General features: G+C 42.0%; 1 protein-coding gene across 1 annotated transcript in view; it reads left to right on the top strand.

The window, feature by feature from the left end:
• The first annotated feature begins 22 nt into the window (after positions 1–22).
• LOC306822672 (plexin-A2-like) overlaps positions 23–27,801 on the top strand; it is a 98,618-nt gene continuing 70,839 nt past the window's right edge. The window contains exons 1-3 of the mRNA XM_079341825.1: positions 23–115; positions 15,646–16,985; positions 20,683–20,865. Coding sequence (XP_079197951.1) covers positions 15,765–16,985; positions 20,683–20,865 — 1,404 coding nt within the window. The 5' untranslated portion in view covers positions 23–115; positions 15,646–15,764. The remainder of the gene's footprint in view (positions 116–15,645; positions 16,986–20,682; positions 20,866–27,801) is intronic.

Genomic DNA, 27,801 nt, shown 5'->3' with positions numbered 1-27,801 from the left:
GACGAGACTGACTGACTGACTACTGGCTGAGACGCGGGACGATCCACCCTGAAAAAAATCTCTGCGAAATAACCGGATCTGCTCCACTTATGAATGAGTCTCCTCATATTTCAAGGTGAGTACAGTCTCTCCTCTGACTGAGCGGCAGCCTGTTAATGTGCGTGAGAGGAAAGTTGGGTCGACTTTACGCAGAGAGATGCGTCCAAAGACATTTTGCCTATTTAATTGGGGGTACTGTTTTAAGGTGCTGCATGCACAAATTCTTGATTCATTTCCTTAATGGCCACCTGTAACAGCCAAAGGATGTGGGCAGATGTTCTGAAGCCTTCATCTTCATCCCTGAGATGAAGCAGAGCAGCAGAGTGGAGGTTTATGAGGATGCATTTCGCTTCACTGTCGAAAAATAGCATGCCGGTTCGTGCAGATATTTCCCAGAACTCTTTGCACATGTGGTTATTCAGTGGTCATCAGGAGGATAGCAGATTGAAGCCCGTCCCCCCCTGCTGCCTCCTCGTGCAGCCTTGGCAGCGCTTGCAGAGCAGAAGCCACTGGGACGCTGATAAGCCCGGGCAGCCTGAGCCTGAAACAACCAAAGCGCACACAGCTGTAGCAGTGCCAACCCCAACAATGCTGTTGACCAAGTGCATCTTTGTTGGAGCCCCCAGTCTGTGTGTTTGGGTGGGAGAGGGGGCTGTGGTGGTGCTTGTGGTTGGACTCTTTGACTGTTAGCCCTCATGCAAACCAGATGAAGTCCTCTTACCTCTGTGTGCTCTTTCTGGTCCGGCTTATCTAACCGGCCAGTTGGACTAGCTTTTATTCTCCTGGCCCCTCCAGAGCGGGTAAAGCCTCTCATGGACACAGAGAGAGAGAGAGAGAGAGGGAGAGAGAGAGAGAGAGAGAGAGAGAGAGAGAGAGAGAGAGAGAGGGAGAGAGAGAGAGAGATTGGCTCCTCTGTCTGCATGTTCATGACAGTCATGAGCTCTGCCACTTTATCAGTTGTCTGTTCATTTTAAGATTTAAATGAATCCACTTTGACTCCGTCTCCTTTCACCAGTAAAGGAGCCTAATGTGTATGTTCTGATGATCTCTGGTGTTAGGAGGACTTCATGGAAAGTATCGTTCAATTAACACCACATTTAAACTCTTGAATAGACTCTTTTTATTTGGTCAGTTTGGCCAGAAGACTTCCTTGTTTTTATTTTTATTTTTTTGCCATGATACTTTAAGTCTAGTTTTAGGCATTATCAGAAGACTTCAGCTTGTTAATATTTTACTATTAGATCAGTATAATGCAAGTTAGATACAGACTCATTTTGAGTTAAAGATGCTTTGGACCTACAGCGCGGATGTTTGAAGGGTCTACTGTGAGACATGACTCATCCTTGTTGTTGATGCAGCAGCGAGGACACCGCTGGATGAATTTGTTTGCTCAAGGAGACAATCATAACGCCCTTGATGACTTTGAGTGAACAGTATCTACTGTCGTGTCCATCTTTTCTTTTTCATCGATTATTGTAAAATTGTTGTGAGTATTGATTTTCCCCAGAGGGCAGATGGTTTCCTCTGGTGTGAGCACAGCTGGAGAGCAGTTTGAAGCATTTCTTCAGCTGTGTTTTGTAGTTTGCGAAACTCTTGTCCTACCCAGAATTCATTGCTGATCAGTACTAATTAAGGATGATCAAGATGCATCTGTGTGCTATGGAACTATGCAGTGATTTCCCAGAAGTTTGAATATCAGTCAGATCTTAGCTGAAGTCAAAGTATATTCATGAAACATGTATTCGTACTGTAGTTTAAAAAAAAACCTTTCTCTGATCGCTGTGTTTCCACGACGTGAAGAAAAAATGTTTGAAACATAAATTGGGTTTGGATAAAACTTACAGATTGTAAATCTGCACGTCTTTCTGGTAACAGTTTTCCTCTAATTCGGGATTATACACGGCCTTTACTCTGATCAGTTTTTGTCTATGAAGAAATCCTTTTGTTTTTTCGGAGTAAACTGAAGTCTGTCCAGTGTCTCCTGCACACACTCCCTGGAAAGATTAATCTTTTGAGGATTTACATTTTTCATTTTTCAAAGCTTTGAGATGGATAAACAAATTCACACAGTATATATTTTTGAGCAGAGACTTAAGTTGCAGAATCAGATATTTATTATTGGCTTAACACAATGGAAAAAACATTGTCTTTATAGCACTTTGGTAATACTCGTCTTTAAGATTACAGTTTCTATACATTGTTAAATCAGACTTGACTACAAAGACCACGTTCAACAAAGTGAGGCTGATCGAAAAAGGATTTTTGTATTCTTAAGCATTTCTTTCCCCTTTTTTTTACTCCAGTCTTTTTTTGGTGGCACTTTTGACTGCAGAGGGATTGCATGGGGAAACTACATTATTTGGGAATCTTTTAACCCCGCAGACAACACCAGACCAGTGTAGGTGAAGTAATTTGGAACATCTGTCTCTGTCGAATTCACCCACAAGCCAGGAGTTAAGTGTTATCTCCCATTTTACAGAGATTAATGAGTGAGAATGGAGGTTTAAGAGGACAGAAAACATAAAGGAGGAAATAAGAAACACAAGTCTCTTACTGCTGAAGAAAAACACAAAAAAAGCAGCTTTTTGATTCAAACGTCCACCGGTTTGTTGTGTGACATTGATTCGGGGGTAATTTGAATATCAGGGAGCACGAGGGATGTGGGTCAGGGGCAAAGTTGCTGCAGTAGTACATCAGGAGAATTAGTGTATGTAACACAATTACACGGTGTGTGAGTGCACAGCAGCTCGCCCCTACTTCCTAAGATGACGACCCCCCACCTCAAAACCCTTCCCCCCCCCCCCCCCCTACTGCTTTCCCGGTTGCCCACGGAGACACTGATTAAACACGACTGTTCAGATGCTACACCCTGAGGAGGAAGAGGAGGAAGACAGTGGACAGCCCCCTGTGTGGGTTTTTGTGTGCGTTTGTGTGTTAGTGTTTGCATGTACTGTATGTGTGTGCATCCATTCATAAGTGCTTGTTATGTACGTATTGACCCGTGTGTCTCGGCATAGGAGTGTGTGCATTAAGGAATGGGGGAGTGAAAGAAGAAGAGAAAAGACTCAAACACTGACGTGCACACTACAAGGGAGGAAGAAAATAGAGATAAAACTAAATACTGCAGATCATCAAGCACGACTGATGCACTTTTTTTTTTTACCCGCTCTTTAATTCCTCTTTCAATCTTCACGCTTCCCCTTTTTTCCTGCGTGTGGTCCACGCCCTGGAGGGAGGTTGATGTAAAGGTAGATAAAGGTGGAAAATGCTATTAGAGTTGACACAAAAAGGAAGGAAAAGGATAGGAAGCTCGAGTGAGAGAGGCTAATGAAGACAGAGAGAGAGAGAGAGAGAGAGAGAGCAGAGCAGAGCAGAGCAGAGGAGACGAGTGAAAAGGAAGAGATGCACAAGTGGAAATCGTGCAGCTCACCTGCCAGATGGCAGCTTTGGCAGCCCCTCAGCATGCAGTGATGGCGGTCTTGCAATATGGCGCGTCGCCTCCAGATTGTCACACCGTTGTTGATTCAAACAGTGCGATAACTTTGCTGATGTGTGTGTTTTGCGTGGTTCTCTCTGGCACCAGCGTGAACAGACGGCATATGGTCAATTTAAAGAAACACAAACAAAGTTAAAGGAATAGTGTGTGTGTGTGTGTGTGTGTGTGTGTGTGTGTGTTTCCACAGAGGGAAGTGTTGACTCATAGCTAGAAGAGTTGAAGAGTTTATCGAGTTGTTTCTCTTTAAAGGACAATCATCACATGAATGCATCATCGAAGGTTCTTTAGCTTTAAAAAGAAAAACGTTTGAAAGACGGTACAAAGTCTGAGAAAAGACTTTGAGAGGTGTTGTGAAGGTTACTTTAGGTTACACTTCATTTTAAACAGAAAATCTTTTCAAGCAATGTCAGAGTGTTTTATAGTGAAACAGACTTTGAAGTTTACCTGTGGCACATTCAAACAGAATCACCTGATAAGAGTTGGTATATTCCTCTACACAACATATGCTTTCTTGTGTTGGTAATCGTAGGCTTTTACATCACAGCTGTTGAACTCTTTGTCAAACACGCTCAGGCTCTCAACATCTGTCCAGATTTTTTTGCCATTGATTTCTGCCCTTTGGACTTCCTGAATTGGCATCCAAACTGAACGATCAAATGTACATTTGTCAGAGCAGCTTTCATTGCTGTCGACCAGGAAAAGGGCGAGGACACCATTTCTTTCACCTTGGCCTTTACATGAATTATTTCCTGCCAGCCCCATAGTTTGAACACAGGAAGTAGTATCCAGGAAAATGCACCGTGAGCGAACAGGCGGCGAGGGTGATGACGTTTATATCATGTGACCTGTGACGCAAAAATGTGAAATCTGTTTCTGACTCTTTACTTCATGTCCCCATTCTCTGATAGTGGGAACACGTCCAGTTATGTGTAGCATTGAAATTCATGCTACACATAACTGGACGTGTTCCCAGTACCAGAGAATGTGGGGCATGAAGTGAAATGAAGGCAAAAACTGTCATCATATCACTGGATGCTTTATCTGCTGTCACCGCGTCGTCCTTTCAGCCTGTGAAAAGGCTTAGGGAGTGTAAGGACAGTAACTGTACATTTACACTGACAATACAACATTGACATATATTATACACTCGACAAGTTTAAAATATAATGAAATGTAAAACAGATGGTACAGGGAAGTAAATGAAGGCGTTCATGTATAAATCTGTAAAATCTTTCTGAAAAATCCGACCTCAAATAACCGGTGGATGTTCACGCCGCTCATATTCTTGCAAGACGTCTATTCTTGGCTGAAACTATGTTAATTGGTTATAGGTAGTTTGTGGTGTGATTTTCACTTTGCAAATAAGGGACAGGGACTGAGATCAAGGGCAGCCTCTCCAATTATGACAAATTACCAGACGTCCCCAGGTAATACTAGTGCAGTCTAAATAGGACTGTCGGGAATACAACTCAGGATACTTTGGCAGCGTCTTCATCACTCTTCATCTATTTTTGATTAATTTAGTCTCTTGCAATGTGCACAAATGTAATGAATCCACAACGCTACGCCACTCGAGTGTCCTTGTAACTGGTCCGAACGGTCTGGACGCCGCCAACTTTTAAATGTCTAATTTTTTGATTTCATACATCTTATGAGAGAAGGGGAAGCAAGGAATAGGAGTCTTGGAATAGTTGAATTAGCTTTTAATCAACATGCGGTAATTTGACATAGAAATAGAGATGCATATATTGGTCACGGAAAATGTTGTTATATAAGATGGAAAATGTATGGAAATTGGTCTTGATGTCAAAAAACAATCCACAGCTAATCCGTGTCTCTTGACTTTAAACATTCCGCTCGCCTCCTTTTCAGAAAACGCCTCCAACTGAAATCATTTTCTGTTACTAGAAAATTACGTCTTTGGACCCTTTCGGCGTGGAATAACAAGGACGATGCAAGAAGATGAAAATGACTGAATAGATAGTAACATCAGTACTTTTGGACAGTCTCCACATTCACCACAGCACAACAGAAGAATTTAACTTTAGAGTTTCAAAGAACATGACCTTTAACAAAACTGTGACTGGAGGCACTTGGTCGAAGTGAAACTTTTTAATGATATTAAATTGATAAAAGGTCAAGGTTACAGCTAAAAAACCTTGACTTGACTCAAAACCAGCAGAATTGAATTACAGCGGCAGAATTGTACTGCATTGCACCTCCTTTTGTGGAGTTTAGAGGGGAAATGCTCAGCAGCCAAACGCTTGCTGCTTTTATCTAAAAAGTAAGCCATCACTAACCTGCAGGACCACATTTCCCAGAAGCCCACAGCGCCTGAACTACATCGGTGATTAGCCGATGGCAGCACACAAACCAGGCGGGACCGGATTAACTTTATACAGATGTAGAATTCAACATGATTTAAGGATCAGCTTGCATTAAGAAGGACATGGAAGAGCGATGGGAAAAGTTCTCTGCGGTGTGTTTGCTGTTTATGCTGCTTTTGTTTCCCCCCCCCAGCATTGTTTTTAATGCAGATTTTAAAACCTTTTATTCCATTTGCCTTCCAGATAATTTCTATTTGAGTGAAATCCACCTGTGTCTGCAGTCCTGGTAGACCTCAAGCCCACTAGGGTGCTGTTCCTTTAACCAGGCGATTTCTATTTGTGAACACTTTCAGCGGCTTCTTGTATTTCCCCCAAAATCACACTCAAGGACTCAGGAGGCGGGATAGAGTTTCACAGTGGGTTAGAATTAGGGACAAGCTGGGTGGACCGTGGAGACAAACCGAGATAATCTGGGCAGATGCTTGTGTTTGTACAGCTTTTGGGTGAATGGCCACCAAAGGCCTTATTTGCAGTGCGGATTAAATGTTAAATGGGTTTTAGAGCAGCAGATACTTAGCAGGGGGAAAGTTGTCTAATAGTGGAACACGCAGCTTCTCTCCTCCTCTTCTCTGTCTTTCACCGTCTCCTCTCGCTCATAGTGATTTGTCAGCAGTGGAGGTAGCAGCTGTTCCTTTTGCATTGTAATGTCTTTGATCGTAATTATTCGTGCCAGATACCTCCAACCCTGGCATCCTCCACCCGACGAAGCCATATGGGCAAAGATGGAGGAAGCGTGGGGGAAACATGCAGGCGTCTTTGGAATGAGTTCTTTGATTTCTGTGTGCTGTGGTGTGGGAGTCACGGACATATGTGCTTCACAGCCGCACATGTTTCTTCTGCGTTGCTGTGTTTGATTATTTTTTCTCATCCGCACACACACTGGGGTCTAGTCCCCGCGAAATGTAATGTCTTTTCCCTGTCGGGTCCACATGATTTATGCATGCAAAAGCAATATAACGCTGCACATCTGTAACTGAATCAGCCTGAGCAGAGATGTAGCTTTGTTCTACAGAAAGAGCAACGTCGACTCAGACAAATAAAGACACTACCTCAGAAGATGGAGCAGACAATAAAATTGCAGGCATGTTAGAGGCTGGATAGCAGGCTGGTAGTCAGTGAGCCAAGTAAAAATGTCTCTTAGAGGAGAAAAAAGACGACTGGAGAGCTTTTCTGTACAGGAGAGTAGAGCTCACATTTCACAACTCCTCATTCTGTATTCCCCTCACTGTCCACATATCACTCAAAGCTCCGGTCGGACTCCTCTGTTTACCCCTTGTTCTTCTTCTTGCACTTAAGCGAGGTTATGGATGAGGGCTTGCTGAGCGGCCCCGGCAGCGCGGCTCTCACGCGAGGCTGTAAGGCTTCCAAAAGAAAAGGCAGTCTGCTCTGTCTTCTTTCGCTCGCTGAATTATAGAAGACCCTCTATTGCACTTGAGCTGCGTGCGTTTTCATCACAGAGCTGGAGGTCACTTTGACTCTCCCCTCTGTACTCATCATATATGCAACACGAGGGCTTCTGCAGTGGAGAGGAGCCTGCTTGAGGTCACTATTAACCAGGGAAGACCGACAATGAGATTTATGGAAGAGGAGACAGTGTTGAGAAGAGGGACGGGAGGAGAAAGGGCATGCATGGTTAAATCTGACTGTGGCTGCAGTGCCCTTCATCCACTCCTCGCTCTTAACAGCAATTTCAGACATAGTACTGTATCTGCATGTATAATGCATAGCTCTGAGATAATGGCGTGCATTGCAGAGGAGGCTGCTGACTGTGTTTTGGCGATGTGTTGGAATTGGTCCCCTCTGTCACATTTACCTCTGCCCGGGTCCATCGCAGCATCCTGCGGTTATTAGGAGCAGAGCGTGCTGAGGTGACGTAGTGCTGTTGTAGTGTTCCCCTCAGACACCCTCTGCTGCTCCACCATCAAGATTAGTGGCTGGCTGGAGAGCCCTAAAGCGTGCAATATCTGCGCTGGCCAATAAACTAAATAAGTAGAAAAAAGGCAACTACCGTTTAATTTGAAAAGGGAAACCAACAACAGCCTTCTGACTCTGTACTTTAGTTGTTCATGCCTGTAATTAAACAGTGAGCGTCTTCAAAGAATCCCAAACATGTTTGAACTCAAATTCAAGATATAATGTTTTGATTGTTTATGAACGTTTTTCTGTAGTTAGATGTGACTTTTCCTTGATATTAATAATAAAATTTATATAATTACCCTATGCTAACGGTAGCTATACTGTAGCTTCGTTGACCGTGTTTGCCGTTGTTGCCTCTATTGGATAGGAGAGCTGAAGAGAGACAGGAATAGATGGATAGGGAGAGAGAGAGACCTGATGCCCTACAAGTGATTTTAAGGTGTTCAGCATCAGTTATTTATGTCTACAGTTGTTTGATTTGGGCCACTGATTATCCATTTTAATTAACAAATGCATCTCGTCACCAGTCCACGTCAGCACATGTTTCATCATGTTGCTGTTGTGATAGTGATAAGCAAACAACTATACCCATAAAGCACTGTGCGACTGGCTACAGCAGCGGGTTTAATCCGAAAAAGTGCAACGCTTCCTGCAGTAAGGTCAGGTTAAGTTCGGTTCATGTTCCTGCTACTGTAAAAAAAAAGAAGCAGACAGAGCCCCACCTTTCCAAACGGTCCCAAAGTCTTTGTCTGCTCCTCACCAGTGTTTGATTGACAGCTTTTACTCGAGCGCACCGGGGACCAGATCCACTAAAAGAATGGGCTGCTTTAGACCTGTGCAAATGAGAAAAAAAGATAACGCTGAATCCACAAGGCAACAGGTGAAATGGGCGCAAACTGTACTGCAAAGCTGATAACGTCCTGGGTGCGTCTGTATGTATCCCTTGCATGTGTGTAAATCAGGGAATATTTGAAAATGTAATACCAATATTGGGTGCAAAATTTCCCTTTTCCTTTCTGCAAATATGCAAACATCACGTCATTCTCAAAGGCTGATTACCACAGGCGTTTACAGTGGTGCTATCTAACGCCATTAAGACCCAAGTATTAAATTGGTGAAATTTCTATTTTTATACTTTTCCCTCTCTCTGCATACTCAAATGAACGCCTAAGGAATGCACGTTACACTCAGCGGGGTGATACAACAACTTTCCAGTGATCCGGGAAACAATTCAGTATGACTTAATGTTGACTGTTAAAGTCTGTAAATATTACTTAGACATTACTATTATTAACATAATCAGAGCTTGATCAGCCTCGGGCTGTCAGCGACTCGACACTTCCCCCAGTTTCACTTACTTTCTCTATGCAGACAGAAAGCTTTGTTCTGAACAGTGAAAGTCATTTTTACAATTTTCAAGTCTGGCATCAAAATAAGCCATTAAAAAAAAAAATCTTAATGTAGACAAGACAGCGCCATCAGCTCCGAGGGCAGAGTGAAGGTGCAGACGCAAAATAAGAACCAACTGAAGCGAAGCAAACAGGTTCAGTGTCCTCGAGAGCAAAATGACACAGGTTTCCTAAAGGTTATGCACTTTTATTTTGACAAGTCAATTTAACTTGAGACTTCCTGCATGACATATCTAAATGTCCTGTGTAGGTTTTTTTGGGTTTGGCCAAAAGGGTGTATGTTTTAAGTACTAGCTAAATAACTGTGAATGAGTTAAATTTTTATTTTGTCCTTTCTGTTCTGATTTCTATGTGTGTACTTAACTGCTCTCTTGTTTTGAGCTTTCTTCTGCTGCAACATTTCTCCTCTGGGGATAATATAGGATCATTTCATCTTCATCTTATCTGTGTTCAGATTTGTGAGGATGCTCATTAAGCCTCTAAATGTTAAAACTTATTTAAAGTCACAATTCAAGCTGCCTTTTTATTAAAAAACATGTACAAACAGGAAGTAGTATAAATGATAGGACTCCACAGCACTTGTTTCTCGAGAGTATCATCTAAAAGTCTTTCATGTGAATAGTTGTTTGGTGTCGAAACATTTCTGGGGGAAGCGCTGCTGCTTGATTACATAGCAGAACATAAAAATTAACCACAGGCCAACTGTCACATAAGTGCACTGCTCGGCATCAAAGTGGAGATTTCCTGTGGGTATATAAAGTGCGAGCATCATTTGGCCCCTCTGAGGCTCCGGTCTCTATGAAGGCGGAGCCAACCCGCCCAGGGCTTCCCCTCCGCAACGTATCCACGTATAAAACACGGTGGACTGATCACAAAACCTTTTTTTTTTTTCTTCTTACAAGCCCCACCGGTCTCTTGTGATTCAACATGACATTCACTTATAAGTCATCGCCAATAAAGACGGCATTTTCATGTCCTAATTCCCCGACTCATCACTGTAGGTACCAGCGACAGCCCCTGGCTCTTGCTTGCCGGCTCCCTCCTCCCTCCTGTCTCTGGCACGTTTGACCTACTTCTGTCTCCACAACATTGTAAACAGATCTACTAATTGCCTTCATTTATTCATTTGGAAGTCAAGTTCTGTAGCGGCTGGCGTCCTCCCAGCTCATTCATGTGTAATGTGTACAACCCCGTCCCTCCCCCAATGACTCGTCCACTGACTCGTCCTGTAGACTTACAGGAACCCCCTGACAAAAGTAGCCCACCCAAGCTAGGAGGGTTCACGTACTGTAAAATGCAAATACAGAACATTACCATGAAGTGCAACTGCCAAAACTTTTCCCACTAAATCTGAAATTATCTGAGAGAAAATCTTCCCTGTCTTAGAAAAAAAAAAAAGAAAAAACACTGACACAATAACTGTGTTTTTTTTAACTGCGTGTTTCTGCCCTGTCGCCCTGTAATCATCAAGGACAGAAGCTGATATGACTGTTGTAGTTCGGAGTCAGACATTTCTCTGCCCTCTCGGTCTTCCTCCGTTATTGCTTTCTGGGCTGTCTTATAAATCTAGGGCACACATAACAACGGCAAAGAAAAAATGTTTTTATCACCTCTGATGCTGCTGACAATGACTCCCATTGTTGACTAAGTGTGAGAGCAGAGATGCTTCGTCTGACCTTTACAAAGATGGTGGCAGAGCGTGTTGACAGAGCTCCAGATTTCATAGGGATCTATGATCCTAAAGAAAATTACATCCATCCTGAAGATCATACTGTGCTTTTTATTTTAAGAGGTGTTATGATGTCATTTGTTTCCCTTCCCAAAACCTTTTTTTTTTAGATGCCTAGAAATGCCTCAGAACACTTCTGGTGCTGTATCGGTTTGAAATGTTTCCCAACATTGTTTTATTGCCGCTTCAGGTTACTGATTGTTTTTCAGTTGTTGCTTATGTTGCCAATTCAAGACGGGATATTCACGCCGATGTTGCACCTCTGCGATGTGTAAAGGCTGGAGACAGGATGGTGGAGCAAAGTCATTCCACCATACAGCAGACAGAACAGAGGAGATACATCGGCAATGTATAAGGTCGCAGAGGGTAGCGAAGAACATTAATGTGTGTTTGCATGTCTGAGTGTGTGTGTGTGTGTGTGTGTGGAGCTCCTGCTGTGTGCTTTCTTGCTGTGCCTCAAAGGCGTAATGATGGCCGAAGGTGATATTGTAGCATCAACATTTAAAAAAAAAGAAGAAGCTCAGCATCCAGAAACAAGCAAAGCTATTTTTAGCTCCTTCAAGAGAAAGACATTTTTTGTACCATTTAGCTGCTTTATTTGTGTTTTAAACTGTTTAATTATCTTTAAATGACTGAAAAACACCAATGGGAAACTGGTTAATGATAGCTTTGACCTTCACACTCTTTTCTAGCTTAATTATTTACGGAATCAGAATTATTATAGGTATTAAGTTAAACTCGACTTTCAGTCCTTTTGGAGAGTTCAGATACGGCTTTCCTATTTCTGTTTTCTATTTCCTCTTTCCAATTGTAATATTGCATTGCAATTGGTTCATCACCGATGACAGATGGATCAAAGAAAGAAGGAATAGAAAAGAGCTAACCATCCCTTCTGTGCCGTGAATCATGGCTAACAGGGCACAACAGCAGCAGTGACAGCATTTCACCCCAATAAAAGCTGAACCCACAGGATGGCTTCGGTTCCACTGATCTCGATCCAGGTCAAAGGGTCGTGTTTGTGGAAGCACAAGAGGCTGTCTTCTCCCTCCTCTGAGCCTGCGATTGGTCCCCGCTGAGAGCTCGAGTCCCCAGAGGGCCTCAACAAACCATGTTCCTGTGTGTGAGTGTGAATGAGTCATGTCTGGGTTGGAGCGTGTCTGAGTGGCGAGGCGGAGAATTCGGTTGGGAGGACTGCGCAGGGCAAAGAGTTGTCTCCATAATCCAGGGTAAACACTGAGCAGCATGACTGCACGCCTTAGACGTGACTAAAGCCGGGAGAAAAGAAATGGATGAAACGATGAGGCTGCTGCATGCCTGCCCGGCTTCGTTTGCCACCAGCACTCCCCCATTTCTTTTCTTGTTTTCTCCATCTTTTGTGATTCCTCTGAGGATTTGACCGGAGAGTCTCAACACTGAATTAACCTCAGGGTGGCACTGCTGGTGTCTGAAGCTTAAGGTCATGTAAGACTCAAAGCCGGCTTCGCAAATATCACTCAATCTGATATTTACTGTGGACCTGGAAGGCCCTGCCTTATTAATTATGTCTAGTTTGGAAAGGACAGAAAGTATGATGAGATTACAACACAAATCCAACCAAAGGTCGCTGCCTGGAAGTTTGAAGAGTAATTTTGAACAAGAGAAATTCAAAGTAATGGGATTCTGCTGAATTTCACAAAGCACACAGCCCTAGTGGAATTGGTAAACAGCAAAGTAATTGTCTGCCGCTTTTTGTGGCAGCTCAAGAAGCTGCACAAAAGATTGAGTCAGATTTTTGTGATCTTACCCGCCCACTTTCAAACAGCTCTTTGATGCATTACATCCATTTCAGCATTCCCCTTTCACAACATAAAGCCCACATCACAAATACAGACAAAAGATTCAGGAAAAAAAAAAAAACTTTTACACAAAAGCTTTCTGCTGACTACCGGTCGAGGAAATGTAGTTTTGTAAAAAAAAAAACAAACAAAAAAAAACAAACACAAGAGAAGCACAGGGTTTATATTTTTGTTAACCATGATGGACACCACATCCTTTGAGATGTAGCACCAAAAATACCTGAATGCGTATCGTATTCTTAAAAAAAGAACAAGTGGTAGAAAATTGCAGGAACAACAACAACAACAGAAATTGTTCAGGGACTCGTCAGCTTGCAAAGCAGATGATTTGAGGGATTTCCAGAAGGAATTTACTGGACACTATATTTCCCCCAAAATAAAGAAGCTGTAACTATTCAAGCCAACATGTCCTGCCAAATCTCAGCTTTTCTGAGAACTCATAAAAGCATACACAGTTTATTGAGTCCAGTCGGAAAAATGACAGCGAACAAAAGAAAAAGAGGCAGCTTCTGTCATCCAACATTTTTAAGATGTAAAGGGATAAAGATAGAGAGAGGACAAGCAGAGTGTGACTTGAGGTTGATTCATATGGCTCTGGGTAAATTTCACATCTTATGAATAAAGAAAAGCAAACATTCAACTTCCAACAACACAGTGTTTTTCAGATGCTGCTCTTTGGTGGCCAATTACTGCAAAACTAGCTCACACGGATTCTGCCAAATTGAGCAGAGTGGGTCGAGACACTCGAGTGACTTTTCCCCCCCGGTGCGAGCGCTGCGTGGACAGATGGACAGGAGATGCTGGAGTGGGGCTGGACTCGAACCAGCAGGCTCAGTGTTAGTCCATCCGCTCCCTCCCTGGCTCCCGCTCAAGTCAGCTGGAAGTCCTGTTAGACAGCCAATGGAGAGCACCCACTGCATCATGACCCCCGCGTTAGGACCTGACATGGCTGTCTTCATTTAACCTTATGTGATACAGAGGAAGTCTCGCTGAGTAAACACCCTGTTTACATTAGCTCCGGCCAAAAAAGACAGTTGCCTTTCAGCTACAGCCTTCTAGAAATTGGCAGGAAATCTGATGGAGATATTTAGATGTATTCACATGAAACATTTCTGAAAAGTGTTTTTGGAAGAGGACAGAGGCGTCTGTTGCATTATTCTATAGGAGGGTAGAAATGTCTCATCGATGGGATGTATACTTCTTGTAAGACTCGTAAGAAAGTATCTCATGTCTTGTCATGGAAATGTCTATCAGCAGGCTAACAGAATTAGCATTGGGATTGCAGAAACATCGTTTTGTACTGAGGTTGCGCCCCATGTACAGGGGCTATAGACAATTACGACCTGCGACTCTTTTCTCCTGCATGTCATTCCTCACTCTGTCTCACCCTGATTTCAGTCCCTATTCACTGTCCTGTCTACTTAAGGTTTACAATCTATTCCCAATATCTATTTCACATTTTTCCATAACAATGGTTAGCCATATACGTCTTACCATCTCTGGTAAGACTGAAAGAATTCAGGCCAGATAATCAGCAAAGTGAGGGGTGTACCATAACACTTGTCTCTCATTTACATTATGAAGGGAAGAGGACACTACCGTGGGTTGTAAAAAGGGAGCCATGTGTTTTTCCTTTAATTATTAGGTTCAGTTGCTCCTTTAGCTTCCCCTAAAATGTATAAGAATTGGTTGTAAGTTATTTTTTGCAATAATTTGGTCTTCCTTTTTGTATGAGAAAAGGGAAAGCTTAGCCCATAATACCAGCTGTCCCTGGAAGAGTGTGAAGGTTGCTGCAGATATTACATTGGAGAAAACAAAAGAGGACAGGACGAGCCATTGGGAGGCAGATTGGAAGAGCTTCTGGTGGTGCAAGCAGGATTTAGGGTGATGTAGGTGTCCTTATTTATGGCCAGTCCTCCTATGCAGACAGTTTTATTACTCCATTAATGGACTCTATGAAGTAACAGCATATCTGATGCCACAATATCCTCAATGCTTGCGATGCCTTTTCCAAACAAATCTCTTTTTATTTGAGAAAAGAGACATTTTTTTTGTTCCAAATTAGCTTCTTTCGTCTTATCTCGCTTCAAACTGAAAAATGCATCACTAAACAGCTGTGACAAGGGGAAAAGAACAGATAAAACATCAAACATCCTTTGTCATACGTCTAACTCATCCATCCTCCAGCCCATGGTGTGTTTGAGGGACATTGTTTGTCCCCTGGAAATAACTACATAAAATATGCTAATGAAATTAAACAGGGAAGTGCAAGGCTTGATGCTGCCTGGCTCTGAATCTCTAATGACTCGCCGCCATCCACGGAAAAAAGCCTGATTAATTTAGGAATGTCGGTCGCAGTGGTGAGTGATTAATTCCTCCTGGATTCAACCATTTAAACGAACAAGGAGGAGGGGAGACAGGAAAACAGGGAGCCCAAAATATGGACGCATAATTAATACATTTGAATCATTTAATTAGCCAACGAAACAGAGAGAAGGAATGGCTACAGATTGTCACTGCTTTGTTCAAGTAATAGGCCACAGTTAGTTCTCTGTGCCACGAAAGAGGATATAATGAGCCCCCCTGTTGGTAGGGGGAAATTGGACCATCTCTCTGGCTAGTAAATATGAGGAGACAGTTTGAACAAATGATTACTTGTTTCTTTGATGTCTCATGTGTCTGACTAATAAGAGACTGAGAGGGGGGAAAACAAGCACATATTTCAAGGTTTTTAGATGATGCGTCTAATGATACCCTCAGAGCAGTTTTCCACTCTTGAAGAATCAACGATCTGTTAAGCTTAAAACAAATATCTTTTCTTTGTGTCTTTCAGAAATATGTGAAGAACACTTAAGGGAGGAGACCGTACTTCAAATTATCTTTTCAGCCCAATCCTGACACTCAGTCCCAGGAGTTTCGTCTGAGCTTGGTGGTTTCCGGAGCCCTGTTGGTATGGGGACGTGCTTGGATAGAGGATGGACTTACTGCGGCCTCGCTAACGGACACTGCCGTCTAAAGGTCATGTCATGGCCTCTGGCACTGTGGCTATTGACTCTAATCTCTATGAGTCAAAAGACTGTCGGTCAGACTCTGAACTACTTCCAATCAGAGAGGAAGGAGTGGTCGCTGAACCACCTGACTGTGCATCAGTCCACTGGTGCTCTGTATGTCGGAGCTGTGAACCGAATCTACAAGCTGTCGGCCAATCTCACCCTCCTGGTGTCCCATGATACGGGGCCCGAGTATGACAACAAAGCATGTTATCCTCCTCTGATTGTGCAGCCCTGTTCTGAATCTCTTGCTTCGACCGACAATGTGAACAAACTGTTGCTCATCGACTACTCTCACAACCGGCTGCTGGCCTGCGGCAGTCTCTACCAGGGCGTCTGTAAGCTGATGAGGTTGGATGACCTGTTTATTCTCGTGGAGCCCACGCACAAGAAAGAGCACTACCTGTCCAGTGACAACCAGACAGGAACTATGTTCGGGGTTGTCGTGCCCTCGCAGGGTCAGGATGCCACTCTGTACATTGGGACGGCTGTCGGAGGCAAACAGGACTACTTTCCAACGATCTCCAGCCGAAAGCTGCCTCGAGACCCAGAATCCTCTGCCATGCTGGACTACGAGCTTCACACTGACTTTGTTTCCTCGCTCATTAAAATCCCCTCGGACACGCTGGCTCTTGTTCCACACTTTGACATCTACTACATCTACGGCTTTGCCAGCGGAAACTTTGTCTACTTCATGACAGTGCAGCCGGAGACACCTGACAACGGTATGCCCGCAGGAAGCTCACCTGGCGACCTGTTTTACACCTCTCGAATCATCCGTCTCTGCAAAGGTGACAAGAAGTTTCACTCCTACGTGTCACTTCCCGTGGGGTGCGTACACAGAGGTGAGGAATACCGTCTATTACAGGCTGCTTACCTGTCAAAGGCCGGCAGGGTTCTTGCAAAGTCTCTCAACATCAGCGCCCAGGAGGACGTGCTTTTTGCTGTGTTTTCGAAGGGACAGAAGCAGTTACACGACCCTCCAGATCACACTGCACTCTGCGTCTTCACCATCCAAGAAATCAATATGCGAATAAAAGAGCGACTGCAGTCCTGCTACCAGGGTGAAGGAAACCTGGAGCTGCACTGGCTGCTGGGAAAGGACGTGCAGTGCACAAAGGCGGTAGGTGGACAGTAAGGAGATGACATCACTGCTGCACAATATTTGCCTCACTGTCAGACCAGAAGGGAGGCAATTATTTCTGTCTAGGAGTTTAGATGTTAGGTCAGTGGTGGGAGTAGAAATATAGTAGATGTGTGAGCTGCAGAATCAACATGAATAAGAGTTTGCTGTATCCTAAAAGTCTAGAGGCATTGAGATTTTTCTGAGCATTGAAGATTATTGATTTAACCTCCATTAAAAAAAAAACAAGCTTTGTATTTTTTTATACACACAGCATTACTTTTTAAGGCATATAGAAAAAAGAGTTAAGATGCAGACAAAGACACAACTACAGCTCCCAAACACTTAGTTATTCACTATGTGCATTTAACAAACAGAACGTTTCCTCAGATGCTGGGTGCTGTGTCTGAATCTTAACTCGACTCGGCACCTAATCAAGTGTGTTTTTACGACGTTTTCCGGATGTACAAAAATGAAACAGAAAAGGAGAAAAGCAATCAATATTTAAATGCAAATGGAGTCAAAATGTATCCAAATGTTCCAAAAGGGGGCTCGAGGATTCTTCCCGTTTAGGTAAACACATTTAAATGATTTGATGACAGTTTCTTCTCGTAAACAACCAAAATCTGCTCATATAACCAGTTTTTGTTACCACTTGGAGATGTTGCCCTCTGGTCTTTGAGGCTGTCGTAAAAACTAAATTAATTGGAAGGGAAAAACATGTTTGATATAAATACAAAAGTTAACATTAAAATATTTCCAGAGGTAAGAGTTCAAACAAATGATGCTCTATGGGCTCTGTTTCAGTCAGTACATGTAAACAGTGAGAGTCTTCCCCACAGTTATTTTGACATGTTGACAGCAAAGAGCTGGGATTGGAGCATCAACCATGCGGTTGGAAGACAACCCAAGGAATTAACTCTACCACTGAGCCACAGCCACCCCCTCATTAACCACATTTATAAAGGGTTAAAAAACCTTGCGTTGTGTTGAACCAACGCAAATAAACATCAAAAATGTTGTTGTCTCACTTCTCACCTGTGCAAGTAACGGTTAATGAACAAGGTAAAAATGTGCGTGTTGGATACATCTATACGCACATATAGAGCCTCTGCATGAAAGTCTCATAGGTGAGCAACACTGATACAGATTCACCAAAGGTTGGCACTCTGATTATCCATGTTAGCAGCTCTATGAGTTGATAGGCAGGCAGTTAAAGCTGGGTTGAAGGCCATTCAGGATTTCAGGATCCCACAAGTGCAGAAGAGCTGGAGGAGATTAATTCCACAATGCTAATCAGAGGAGTCTTGTGAGGAGCTTTGATTTCATTCAAGGGGCTTGGGCGCCTTCTTCCCCTCCCCTTTCCCTCCCTCTCTTTCTCCCTTCTCACCTCCTTATGTCTTCAGCTGTTGCTGTCAGCACTATTTGAACCCTCTGGGACCTGTTCTTGATGTTGAGAAAAAGGCTTTCTTGTAAATGTCCAAGTCTTTCGTTTTTTGTGAAAGCTACAATTCTGCATAATGAGCGGCTTTTATGAAACAAGTTGAAAGCGAAACATGAAAACAATGATATTCATCACATCCTTTGCTGTTGTGGTTCCCTCCATGTACTTTGATTTCCCCAAATAAGATGTAATGTTATTCATTAAAGCAGTCGAAGGAGGACGTAATAATTCAGTAATTAACTCTCGCTGCACAGTTAACCAAAGGACTTTATTTTTAAAATGGACTGTAAATGAAACACAGTGATACAGCTCCATTAAGATTAGATACTCTTTTTCTTTGTTTGCATTATTAATCACTCAGTGAGAGATCCACAGTGCGTCCACTGATGCACAGATGTGGCTTTTCAAGGAAATCGTTTTAGCCTCTTGTGTCTTGTCCTATTATAAAAACTGGAAAGCACAATATGACTTCTTCTATTGCTTCTCTCTTCTTACATGTAATTGTTATTCTGTTGCAGTAGTCACATTTCACAATTGACCAATTACAGAAATAACAACACACAGGAGTCGGCAATCCTGCTGCCAACTCTGTGAGACTATTGTCAACCACAGGTACTTTAAAGGTCACATATTATTCCCCTTTTTCAACCAGTTTAAGAGTCTCAGAGGACCCCAAAAGTGTCTGTAGAGTTTATTGCCAAAAATGCACTCTGATCCTGTATTTGATCATGTCTATAAACCCCTCTATTTCAGCCCTGCTCAGAACAGGCTGTTTCTATGTCTGTTGCTTTAAATATGTAAATGAGCTGTGTCTGACCACGCCCCCTCTCTGAAAGTGCTTGGATGGCTCTGGCTTTCTTTACGCATGCCCAATTGTTTACACAAAGAGCAGAAAAACAATATTTTTCCTCACTGATACTGGGGCAGCTGTGGATCAGTGGGTATTTAGATCTCAGCTGGAAGGTTGTGGGTTCGATCCCCAGTTGCTTTAGCAACATGTCTGATGTGTCCTTGGGCAAGAAACTTTAACGCATCCAGTAAATAGGTGTGAAAAAGTTCTTTGAGTAGTAAAAACATTTAACATCACCATTTCCCAGTGTTATCAACAATTGATCCAAACTGAAAGTACAGAGATAGAACCAATGAGAACGTAAGAATGTATTGATAGTTTCTGATTGTGAGAAAAATGTCTTCAGTAATAAATCAAACTAATAATAGTGTGTATAAATAGAACTTATTATGAATGAATACATGAAGAATGTCTGTTCATGGATGAATCCCTTGTTTTGTGCTTCTTGTTTCAAAGTTATAAGATGAGCGTTAAATAGGAAATAAAACAGCAGTCGAATATCAGACTGACATTCTGCAAACAGTCCACAGTAAGCATTGTTACTATTTAAATAAATACTCAAACTCCATTAATCTAACTACAATATTTAGGCTGTACAGAGAAATGTTCAGTCCAAAAAGAATTGGCTTATTTGTAAGGTGGTTTGGTTTGAGTGATGTAGTGTATCTATAGTTCACTCCACGGATCCCATTCAATAAATCTTGATAAAAGAGGGATTACAGTTAACACTAATATGTGCATAATAAGTCGCCGATGTGGAATAAGAAATTAGTTGCCCTCAAAAAGGTAGATTTAAACCCTGAATGACAAGCAATTAGCACAGGTTTGAGGTTCATGTTAGTAGATGTAACAGGATTGCTTAGCATGGTGCTCTCTTTGATGCCTAATCAAACCCTGACATCTCTCGTGCTGTGCGTTTGTGTGATGTCAGATCAAGCATTTAAAAAAAAAAATAAAATCACAGAAACAGGCGCAAAACACATAGCCTTTCTCGTGTTTGCCATCAGCAATTAGTTGGCTCCGAAAAATTCGCCTGCTCCAAGGCTTGTTGGTAAATCCAGCATCCCCGAACCCGTTTGAAGAAGCTGAGAATTCTTTGCCCTGAACGCATCTTACTCTTTCTAGGAGTCAGTTTGAGTTCTCTTCACATATTTGCATGTGTCTCCAGTGATATCAATCATTTTTCTGGCTTCCACTTACGCTCTCTCATGACCTCCACCTCGTCTCCTAATATCTTTCATCTTTACTCCTCCTTCCTTTCACTCTCTCCTTTTCCATAGCCTTCCCTCCTGTGTCCTTTTCACCTATTTTCTCCCCCACATCTTCTAAAAAAACTCCTCACACTCTGGATGTTTTTTTTTCTTCCTAACCTCCTTCACCCCTCCCTTCTTGTCTCCATGCAGCCAGTTCCCATCGATGATCACTTCTGCGGCCTGGATATAAACCAGCCCCTGGGGGGTTCTCAGCTGGTGTCGGGTCGGACGGTGTACACGGAGAGCAGGGACAGGCTGACCTCTGTCACCTCCTACGTCTACAACGGCCACAGTGTGGTGTTTCTGGGGACCAAGAGTGGACGTCTGAAGAAGGTGAGAACAGTTAAACACTAACGTGCACTTCTGGAAAAGACCGGCTTTATTTGCCTTTTTAACTCTACTCAGGGATGGTCTGGTTGTTGAAAGTCTATTTTCCTCCGGTTTTCCTCATTAGGCTCCTCTGTATGACAAATAACCTCACCTTATCGACTCAAAACACAGCAATGATTTTTGAGGCCGCTAACAGACAGCCATTTGTATCCCTGTCTCTTCTTCCAGTTTTTGAATATCAATACAAAAAGTAACGCTTGGACCTCAACCTCAGAATTGCTGCCCACACCCATGATTTGTGCAGAAACGCAAACACGCCTGATGTTGTGATGATAAGAAACATAAAATAATATGACTTCCTTTATCACTATGTATTCACATGCTCCCCGTATGCTACCGTCATACAGTTTGTTTGGTGTGTTCATGAGTTTATGGAAACAACACGGAAGTTTGAAAGAAGACATTATATACTTTATTTAGCGCTCAGCGGGTCACGTAACGTGTCACTAATTGTTACAGCCTAATATCAAATGTAAAAACAAAAAAAGGTAAATATGCAAACCATGATTAAATGGGATTCAATTACTATCAAGCCAACATATACTTTAATGTTTTTGCACCAAAGTTCACCAAAGGTCTGTATCAGCTGGACCAATTTCAGGCATCCTGAAAAATGTTGAGGTAATATCTTCATCATGCAGCGGTACGACACAAAATCAGACTGTAGCACAAAAAAAACCAACATATTTTTTTTATCAAGTTATGCAAATGTGTGAAATCTTAATGAGTTTGACCATGAATTTTACATGCTTTGAAGCATCATGTGTTGTGTTATTTATGTTTTGTTTAAGGATTCAGGTCAGGTCTGAATACCTTGACCTGCAGCAAAACCTGACAACTCAAAATAAAAGTTAGACTCATTGGATTTAATACTGTTGGTATGCGGGGCGTTACAGAGAAAAAAAAACACAACAAAAATAATCAACATTGAAGTGGACACAAAACTATCCAGACATTTAGTTTAAATTGGGAATGTATTCCCAAATCCTTAAAAACCTGTATTTCCCATAATGCACTTCAACGTGCAGTCAGAAAATGGCAATTAAACAAAAGTTTATAACCAAACATTTTAAACAACGGGTCTCCTTAAGAGCAACACAATAACACTGTTTTTACATGCTGTTTTGTACCAACCATTCTTCACCTGCTTAAAAAGTGGAATGGCCCTTTAATGTCATAAATTACCTCAAAGCTTCCTGCCAACATCAACACTGGAGAGGTACATCATCCGCAGCTGTTTTTGAGTCTAACCTCCACGGCACATTTAATGACCTTTAATCCATTAACACTAATTAATGCAATAATCTGATCAATTAATGGGCTAATTAGCATAACTGGTTGTCTTTAATGTATCACAGTGATTACAGTGGGAAATTATGCAGCTGAACAAAGGTACAGCATCTGTGAAGCGATACATCTCGTGCTCTCACACGAGAACAGAATCGATGTAAATTTCCACTGGTGACTACTTGAGCCGAAACTGAAGCACTCGTCTGTTCCGTCTTCTCCTCTCTTTCAGTCATATCAGGACATTATGCAGCTCTTATGGCCCTTGTTAAACAATGTCCTGGTGGATGTCTGGTTTGGATAGCTGTTGGCATTTGGAGGACCACTTCACCCATTCTCAGTATTATCCCTGTGTACTCCACATGATTTTAAACATGTTAATGAACTCAGTCGTCTGTGAAGGCAGCTTTAAATCACAGACATAAATCAATCAATGTAAGGTACAAGATCATGCCATAATATCCACCAACAATTAGCTTTTTCTTTAAGATACCAACAACTAATTTCAAACACCCTTTCAACACTTGCACAATAAGAGAAAAGGTATTCTCAACATAAATTAAGCCCAGTGCTTAGAAACTAGTGATGCTATATTAGCAGATGCTCGGCTAAAGACGCTCATGACAGTGCTGGAAAAACACTGATTTATTCACTGCACTGAAATATCTGATTTATTAAATAAAAAATAAAAAAATCAGATTTGAAATATGTGGATGGAAAACACATTTTGCCAGATTAAAGTTACAATGAGTAAATTGTTATTAGAACGTTTCCACTAAAATATATGAATCAAAAATTGACTAAAACTTTGTGATATGTAATTTGTATATAAATATTTCCAACAGTTATTAAAGCCAGACAAATTCTTAATTTTATAGTTGTAATGGGACGTGTGGTAGCGTGGCGTCTGCCATGACAGACACAACGCGTTCATCGTTGCCGTGGAAACACGTAAGGAAGCGCGAGCTGCATCTGAAAGCTGCCGTACTGTTGTTGGATGTTGGACAGGTTCTCTGCCTCAGGTCTCTTTAACCCGTTCGTGTTGACTGTACGGTCGACCTGGAGCTGGTTTTCATTGCAGCTGGCCGTTGGGAGTAGCGGAGAGAATCACTCTCATGATTCCCCTGCCAACGTCGACGTCATCTTTTGTTATTGTGTTGATTGAAAGCCCCCCGGCAACGGAATACACATCCTGTGCATTTAACACAAAGTCTGACGAGGCTCACCAAAAGTCTGGATTGAGGGAAGAAAAGATCGGGCCATTTGAAGCCAGATTCAAAGTAAAATCTCCTTTTGAATTCACATTAGGATTCAACTGTTGTGATGTCATTATTTGGTCTTAACCATTCATATTTTCTCATTTCCTAACTCATCTCCATGCCAGCTACTCTCCCTGCCCCGTTGGTCTCCTCGTTCTCCCTCCTCCTTCGACCTCTCTAAATAAACCAGAGAAAATGCAAAAAAAAGATCAATATATTAGTGACTAGAAAGAATGATGTGATCTTGCAACTTAAAAACGAGTTGGTGGTTCCTAACTGCCCTTGACTTTTTCCGCTGTTTCTTCCGTCTCCTCCACTGTCTCTCGTCCTCTGGAGTCTCATTCTCCTTCGCTGTGTCATTCCCTATTTAATTCACAATCTCCTCCGCTGTTTCCTCTGACTCCTCCGACCTGGCAAGTCTTTTTTTGGCAGGGGGGGGCGGCTGACCCGTCGCTGCCCAGAATGAAAGCAGATCTTTCTGCTTCTTCCCTGACAGATTTTAAAACAGATTTTTATAAAGGAATGACCCGCACAGTCCAGGAGTGTCAAGCAAATTAGTAATGTCAGTTTTTAAATCCAATCTGACACTCATCAGATTGGATTTAAAAACTAAAATCTACACTCAACTGAAAAATAACTAATCCTTAAGTCACGGCTGTTTGAACCCACCACATTCAGCAACCTGTTCTTTACTAAGTCACCACTCTTCTCTGAGTTAACGTTAACTTAGTTCTACTTGGAGTGACGATTGAAGAACCTTTTGATTCAGTTAGAAAAATCACATAATTCAAAACAAAACGAGTTTGTTATCTATCGTTTGACCTTCGGCTTCAGTTGAAAGACATTCACAGCATCATTCAGATCATTTGCAAATCTGTCACACCAAAGTTTATTTTCTTCTTCTGACCCACCATACTTTGCCTCTGATTGGCTGGTACTTGTTGAATGTTGTTGGGTTGGATAGATACAAGCACGAGGACTGAGGATTGGTTCAGGGTGACATCTTGGTAAGCCAATTAGAGGCAGAATAGGGCCCCAAGTGTGGAAAGAGCAAGTAAGGAAATATATTAAGAGGAAAGAAATAAACAGGCAATTTATTTTTCTGACCTGATGAAAAGGGAGGATTAGCGTGTGACTGTATGAAGATGCTCGATTGCATGACTCTCATGGTCAGTGCGTGACACTTGGCAGCACCGTGTAAAGCAAACAGAGCTCTGTTCAAGAACTCATTATCAGTAGTTTGTAGTGGCAGCCTTGAAATATATATTTCCTATGTTGGACACAATTTTTGAAAAAAAGAAAAAAGCACAATATGATTTTGGATACTGTACATTGATAAGCTGACGTCCAATACGCCATCGCAGGTCGTCGGTACTCTAGTTACTGTCTTTCCTTTCATTGTGTGCTTTTTGTTCCTCACCTCAAGGTTTCAGAGTTTGACCTCTAATAATGACATTCTACATTTTGTGAACTGCAAACAAAAACTAAAATCGTCTTTTTGTACTGGCCACTTGCCTGATATAGCCCATTTCCCCGTGTCACAGAGCTCCATTGTTGTTCTTAAGCTATTAAAGAAACACATGAATGAGCCTCTCTGTTGCACTGACTCACATGTTTCATCAACACAGTTTATTTTGTGTCAGCCCACATGCGCACTGTTCTGCTGCTGTATTTTGTCACCACATCTGCAGCTGAAAATAATCCCCCACAAATGCACTTTTTTTTTTACTCCCATTTGGTGACATTTTCTGAAACCTGCCAGCACCAGCTGTTAATAGGAAATCACTTAGCTTCAGCTTTCCTCTATAAAGAATACTCTCGACCTCTTTTTTTCCCACATCCCCCTTTCTAAAAAAAAAAAAAAAAAAAAGATTGAAGTCAGGCGAAACAAAAGGGGGCTGAGTGCCACAGACCAGCTGGGGAATTCCAAACACATTAAGAGATTGACTTAAATACTATTTGAGGTTTTTCCGTTGGATTAAAAAAAAACAACTAAAATCACAGAATGCCTCCAGTGTTATCCTTTAAAGTCTGGTTTAATTATTACTTATTTACATCTAAATTAAGTTTCATTTTGTTCCAAGTCTCCGTGTTGTGGGTTTTTTCATCGAACTTCATCTGGTTTAAAGATGGTTTACAGGCTTTTTATGCTGACAAGCTTTTATTGCATCATCAGGATGAACACAGTGGAGTGACCAGTGTGAAGCTCAGGATGTGACTGGAAGTAACTGATGGGTCTAACCAGCCTCCTTGTGTTAAATTAGAGGATTCTTTCAGATCACCTTACTGTACCTAAAAATCATTTATAGTGTTAAACTTGTGTTTGAGCATTTAAGTGTTTATAAACTACCCAGGATTTAATTCAGTTCAGTCAGTCAGAGACAGTTCAGTTAAATGAGTCATAAATCGGGGAAAGAGTGGAGAAAGGCGACATGCAGGAAAGGAGCCACAGGTTGGATTTGAACCCCGGCCGCCCATTTGGAGGATTATAACCTTTGTGTATACTTACCTTCACTCCCCATCAGCCAGTTTTTTGATGCCTGATGTTAACAAACAGTGTCTGGCCCTGTGTCCTGTAAAGGTGTGAGATATGGCCCGTCTGACCACAGCCATCCCCAATGAATGAGACATACGTACTGCTTCGTAGATGAAATGGTGTGTTTTGGGGAGGCCCTCAAAGCCAAGCAAGCAAAAAAAAAAAAAAGCACTTTAAATGTAAAACTCAACTTGTGTACAGAAGGTCTACACGAACGCGTCCTCGTTCACTTTCTTTCTGGTGATTTTTCTTTTCCCGCCTTCCGAACCCCACAGACATTCGATGACCTCTTTCCGAGAGGTTCATGAAGTTGATTTAGCTCATTGTCCATCATTTCTCCTTTCAAATGCATGCTGTAATGATATATTATAATCAAGCTCCCATGCAGCTCTATCTTTGATCTAACTGGATTGACTCGGCAGCACCGCAGGCTCTGCTTCCTGCACAGTCGTACGGCGAGCGACTGACTGTGGAAATGTGTGAGAGGACTGTTGTGACATTAGCCAGGGGGCCTCAGTCTTATGAGGAGCAATCTGTCTGACACACTAGACACAAACACAGACACACACACACACACACACACACACACACACACACACACACACACACAGACAGCAGAGATAACATCACTGAAGCGCTTTCATTGGAAGAGCCATTGGGGAAAAACACAACATAGCCAGAGAAAGAGAAATTCAGACAGCCAGTGTGAGTCAAGGACAGAAGAAGTGCAACAGGAAGAAAGAGAGAAACAAAGGAGACAGAGGTAAAACGACAGAGACTGAAAGTGAGAAAAGGGGAGGAATAGAACAGATTTTTTGGGGTTGGAGAAAAATAAAATTAGTATTTTGATAACAATGTAATCATTTTAGGGATCTATAACTCAAAGATAACAAACTACAGCTGGTTTGAGCTTCTTAATTACTGTTTTTTATTTTTCATTATGAAAGTAAAAATAGTCTGTTTGGGTTTTGAATCTATGAAAAGTGTGTTTCAAGAACGGCATCATTGTAGCCTCTGATGCTAATGAAGTACAGAATAAAGAAGAGACACTACCAGCCAATGCATCAATCTAAAGCCATATCCAATTAGCCTCAAGAAAATCAAACGATCCAAAGGGAAAGGGAACACACGATCAACAGATACCAAGGTTTATCAGATTAATAATCAGGGTAGGAAATAAATCACTGAAGGCTTGAAGACAATATGATAAGCATTTTTTACAGCTTGCTGGAAACCTCCCATGAAGAGTTTGTACCTGTTTTTATAGAGATACATGAAACTGTTTGTATAAAGCAGGGGGAGACTTTTTATTAAAAAAGAAAGAAAGGAAAAAAAACACTTCCTGTATTGTATCATGTCCTAATTACAGGACATGATCAGCAAAGAGTTTCCTTTTGGGCCACAGGGGGTACCAAAAATGACGCAAACTAAAAGTTCCTCACAAAAGCTTCAAAGACTGAAGAATTTTCTGAGAAATTGAAAAAAAATAATCCACGTGATAATCAATATCAAGCAACGGTTAATTGCAACCCCTGGGGCAGACTTAGGAAGAAAAAGAGCAGAGAGCAGGAAAAAAACATTTCTTTTGTTTTTGAGGAAGTGAGCAGCAAGTTTAGGTGAGCAGAGCGAGAAATCCGTCATCGCTGCGTTAAAGTGTGGAGAATCTAAAGGCCAGAGTTTGCCATTACACTGACAGAGTGCGGAGCCATGATTCAGACTCCCAGGAGCCTCTGAGGAGCACGGGTCACCTCTCCAATCCTAGTCCATCACCTCTAAATGGACAGGCTGAGTGGAAAT

This window comes from Symphodus melops (assembly GCF_947650265.1).
Source record: "Symphodus melops genome assembly, chromosome: 4".
Classification (NCBI taxonomy): Eukaryota; Metazoa; Chordata; class Actinopteri; order Labriformes; family Labridae; genus Symphodus; species Symphodus melops.
This window is presented reverse-complemented; position numbering and strand designations above follow the sequence as displayed.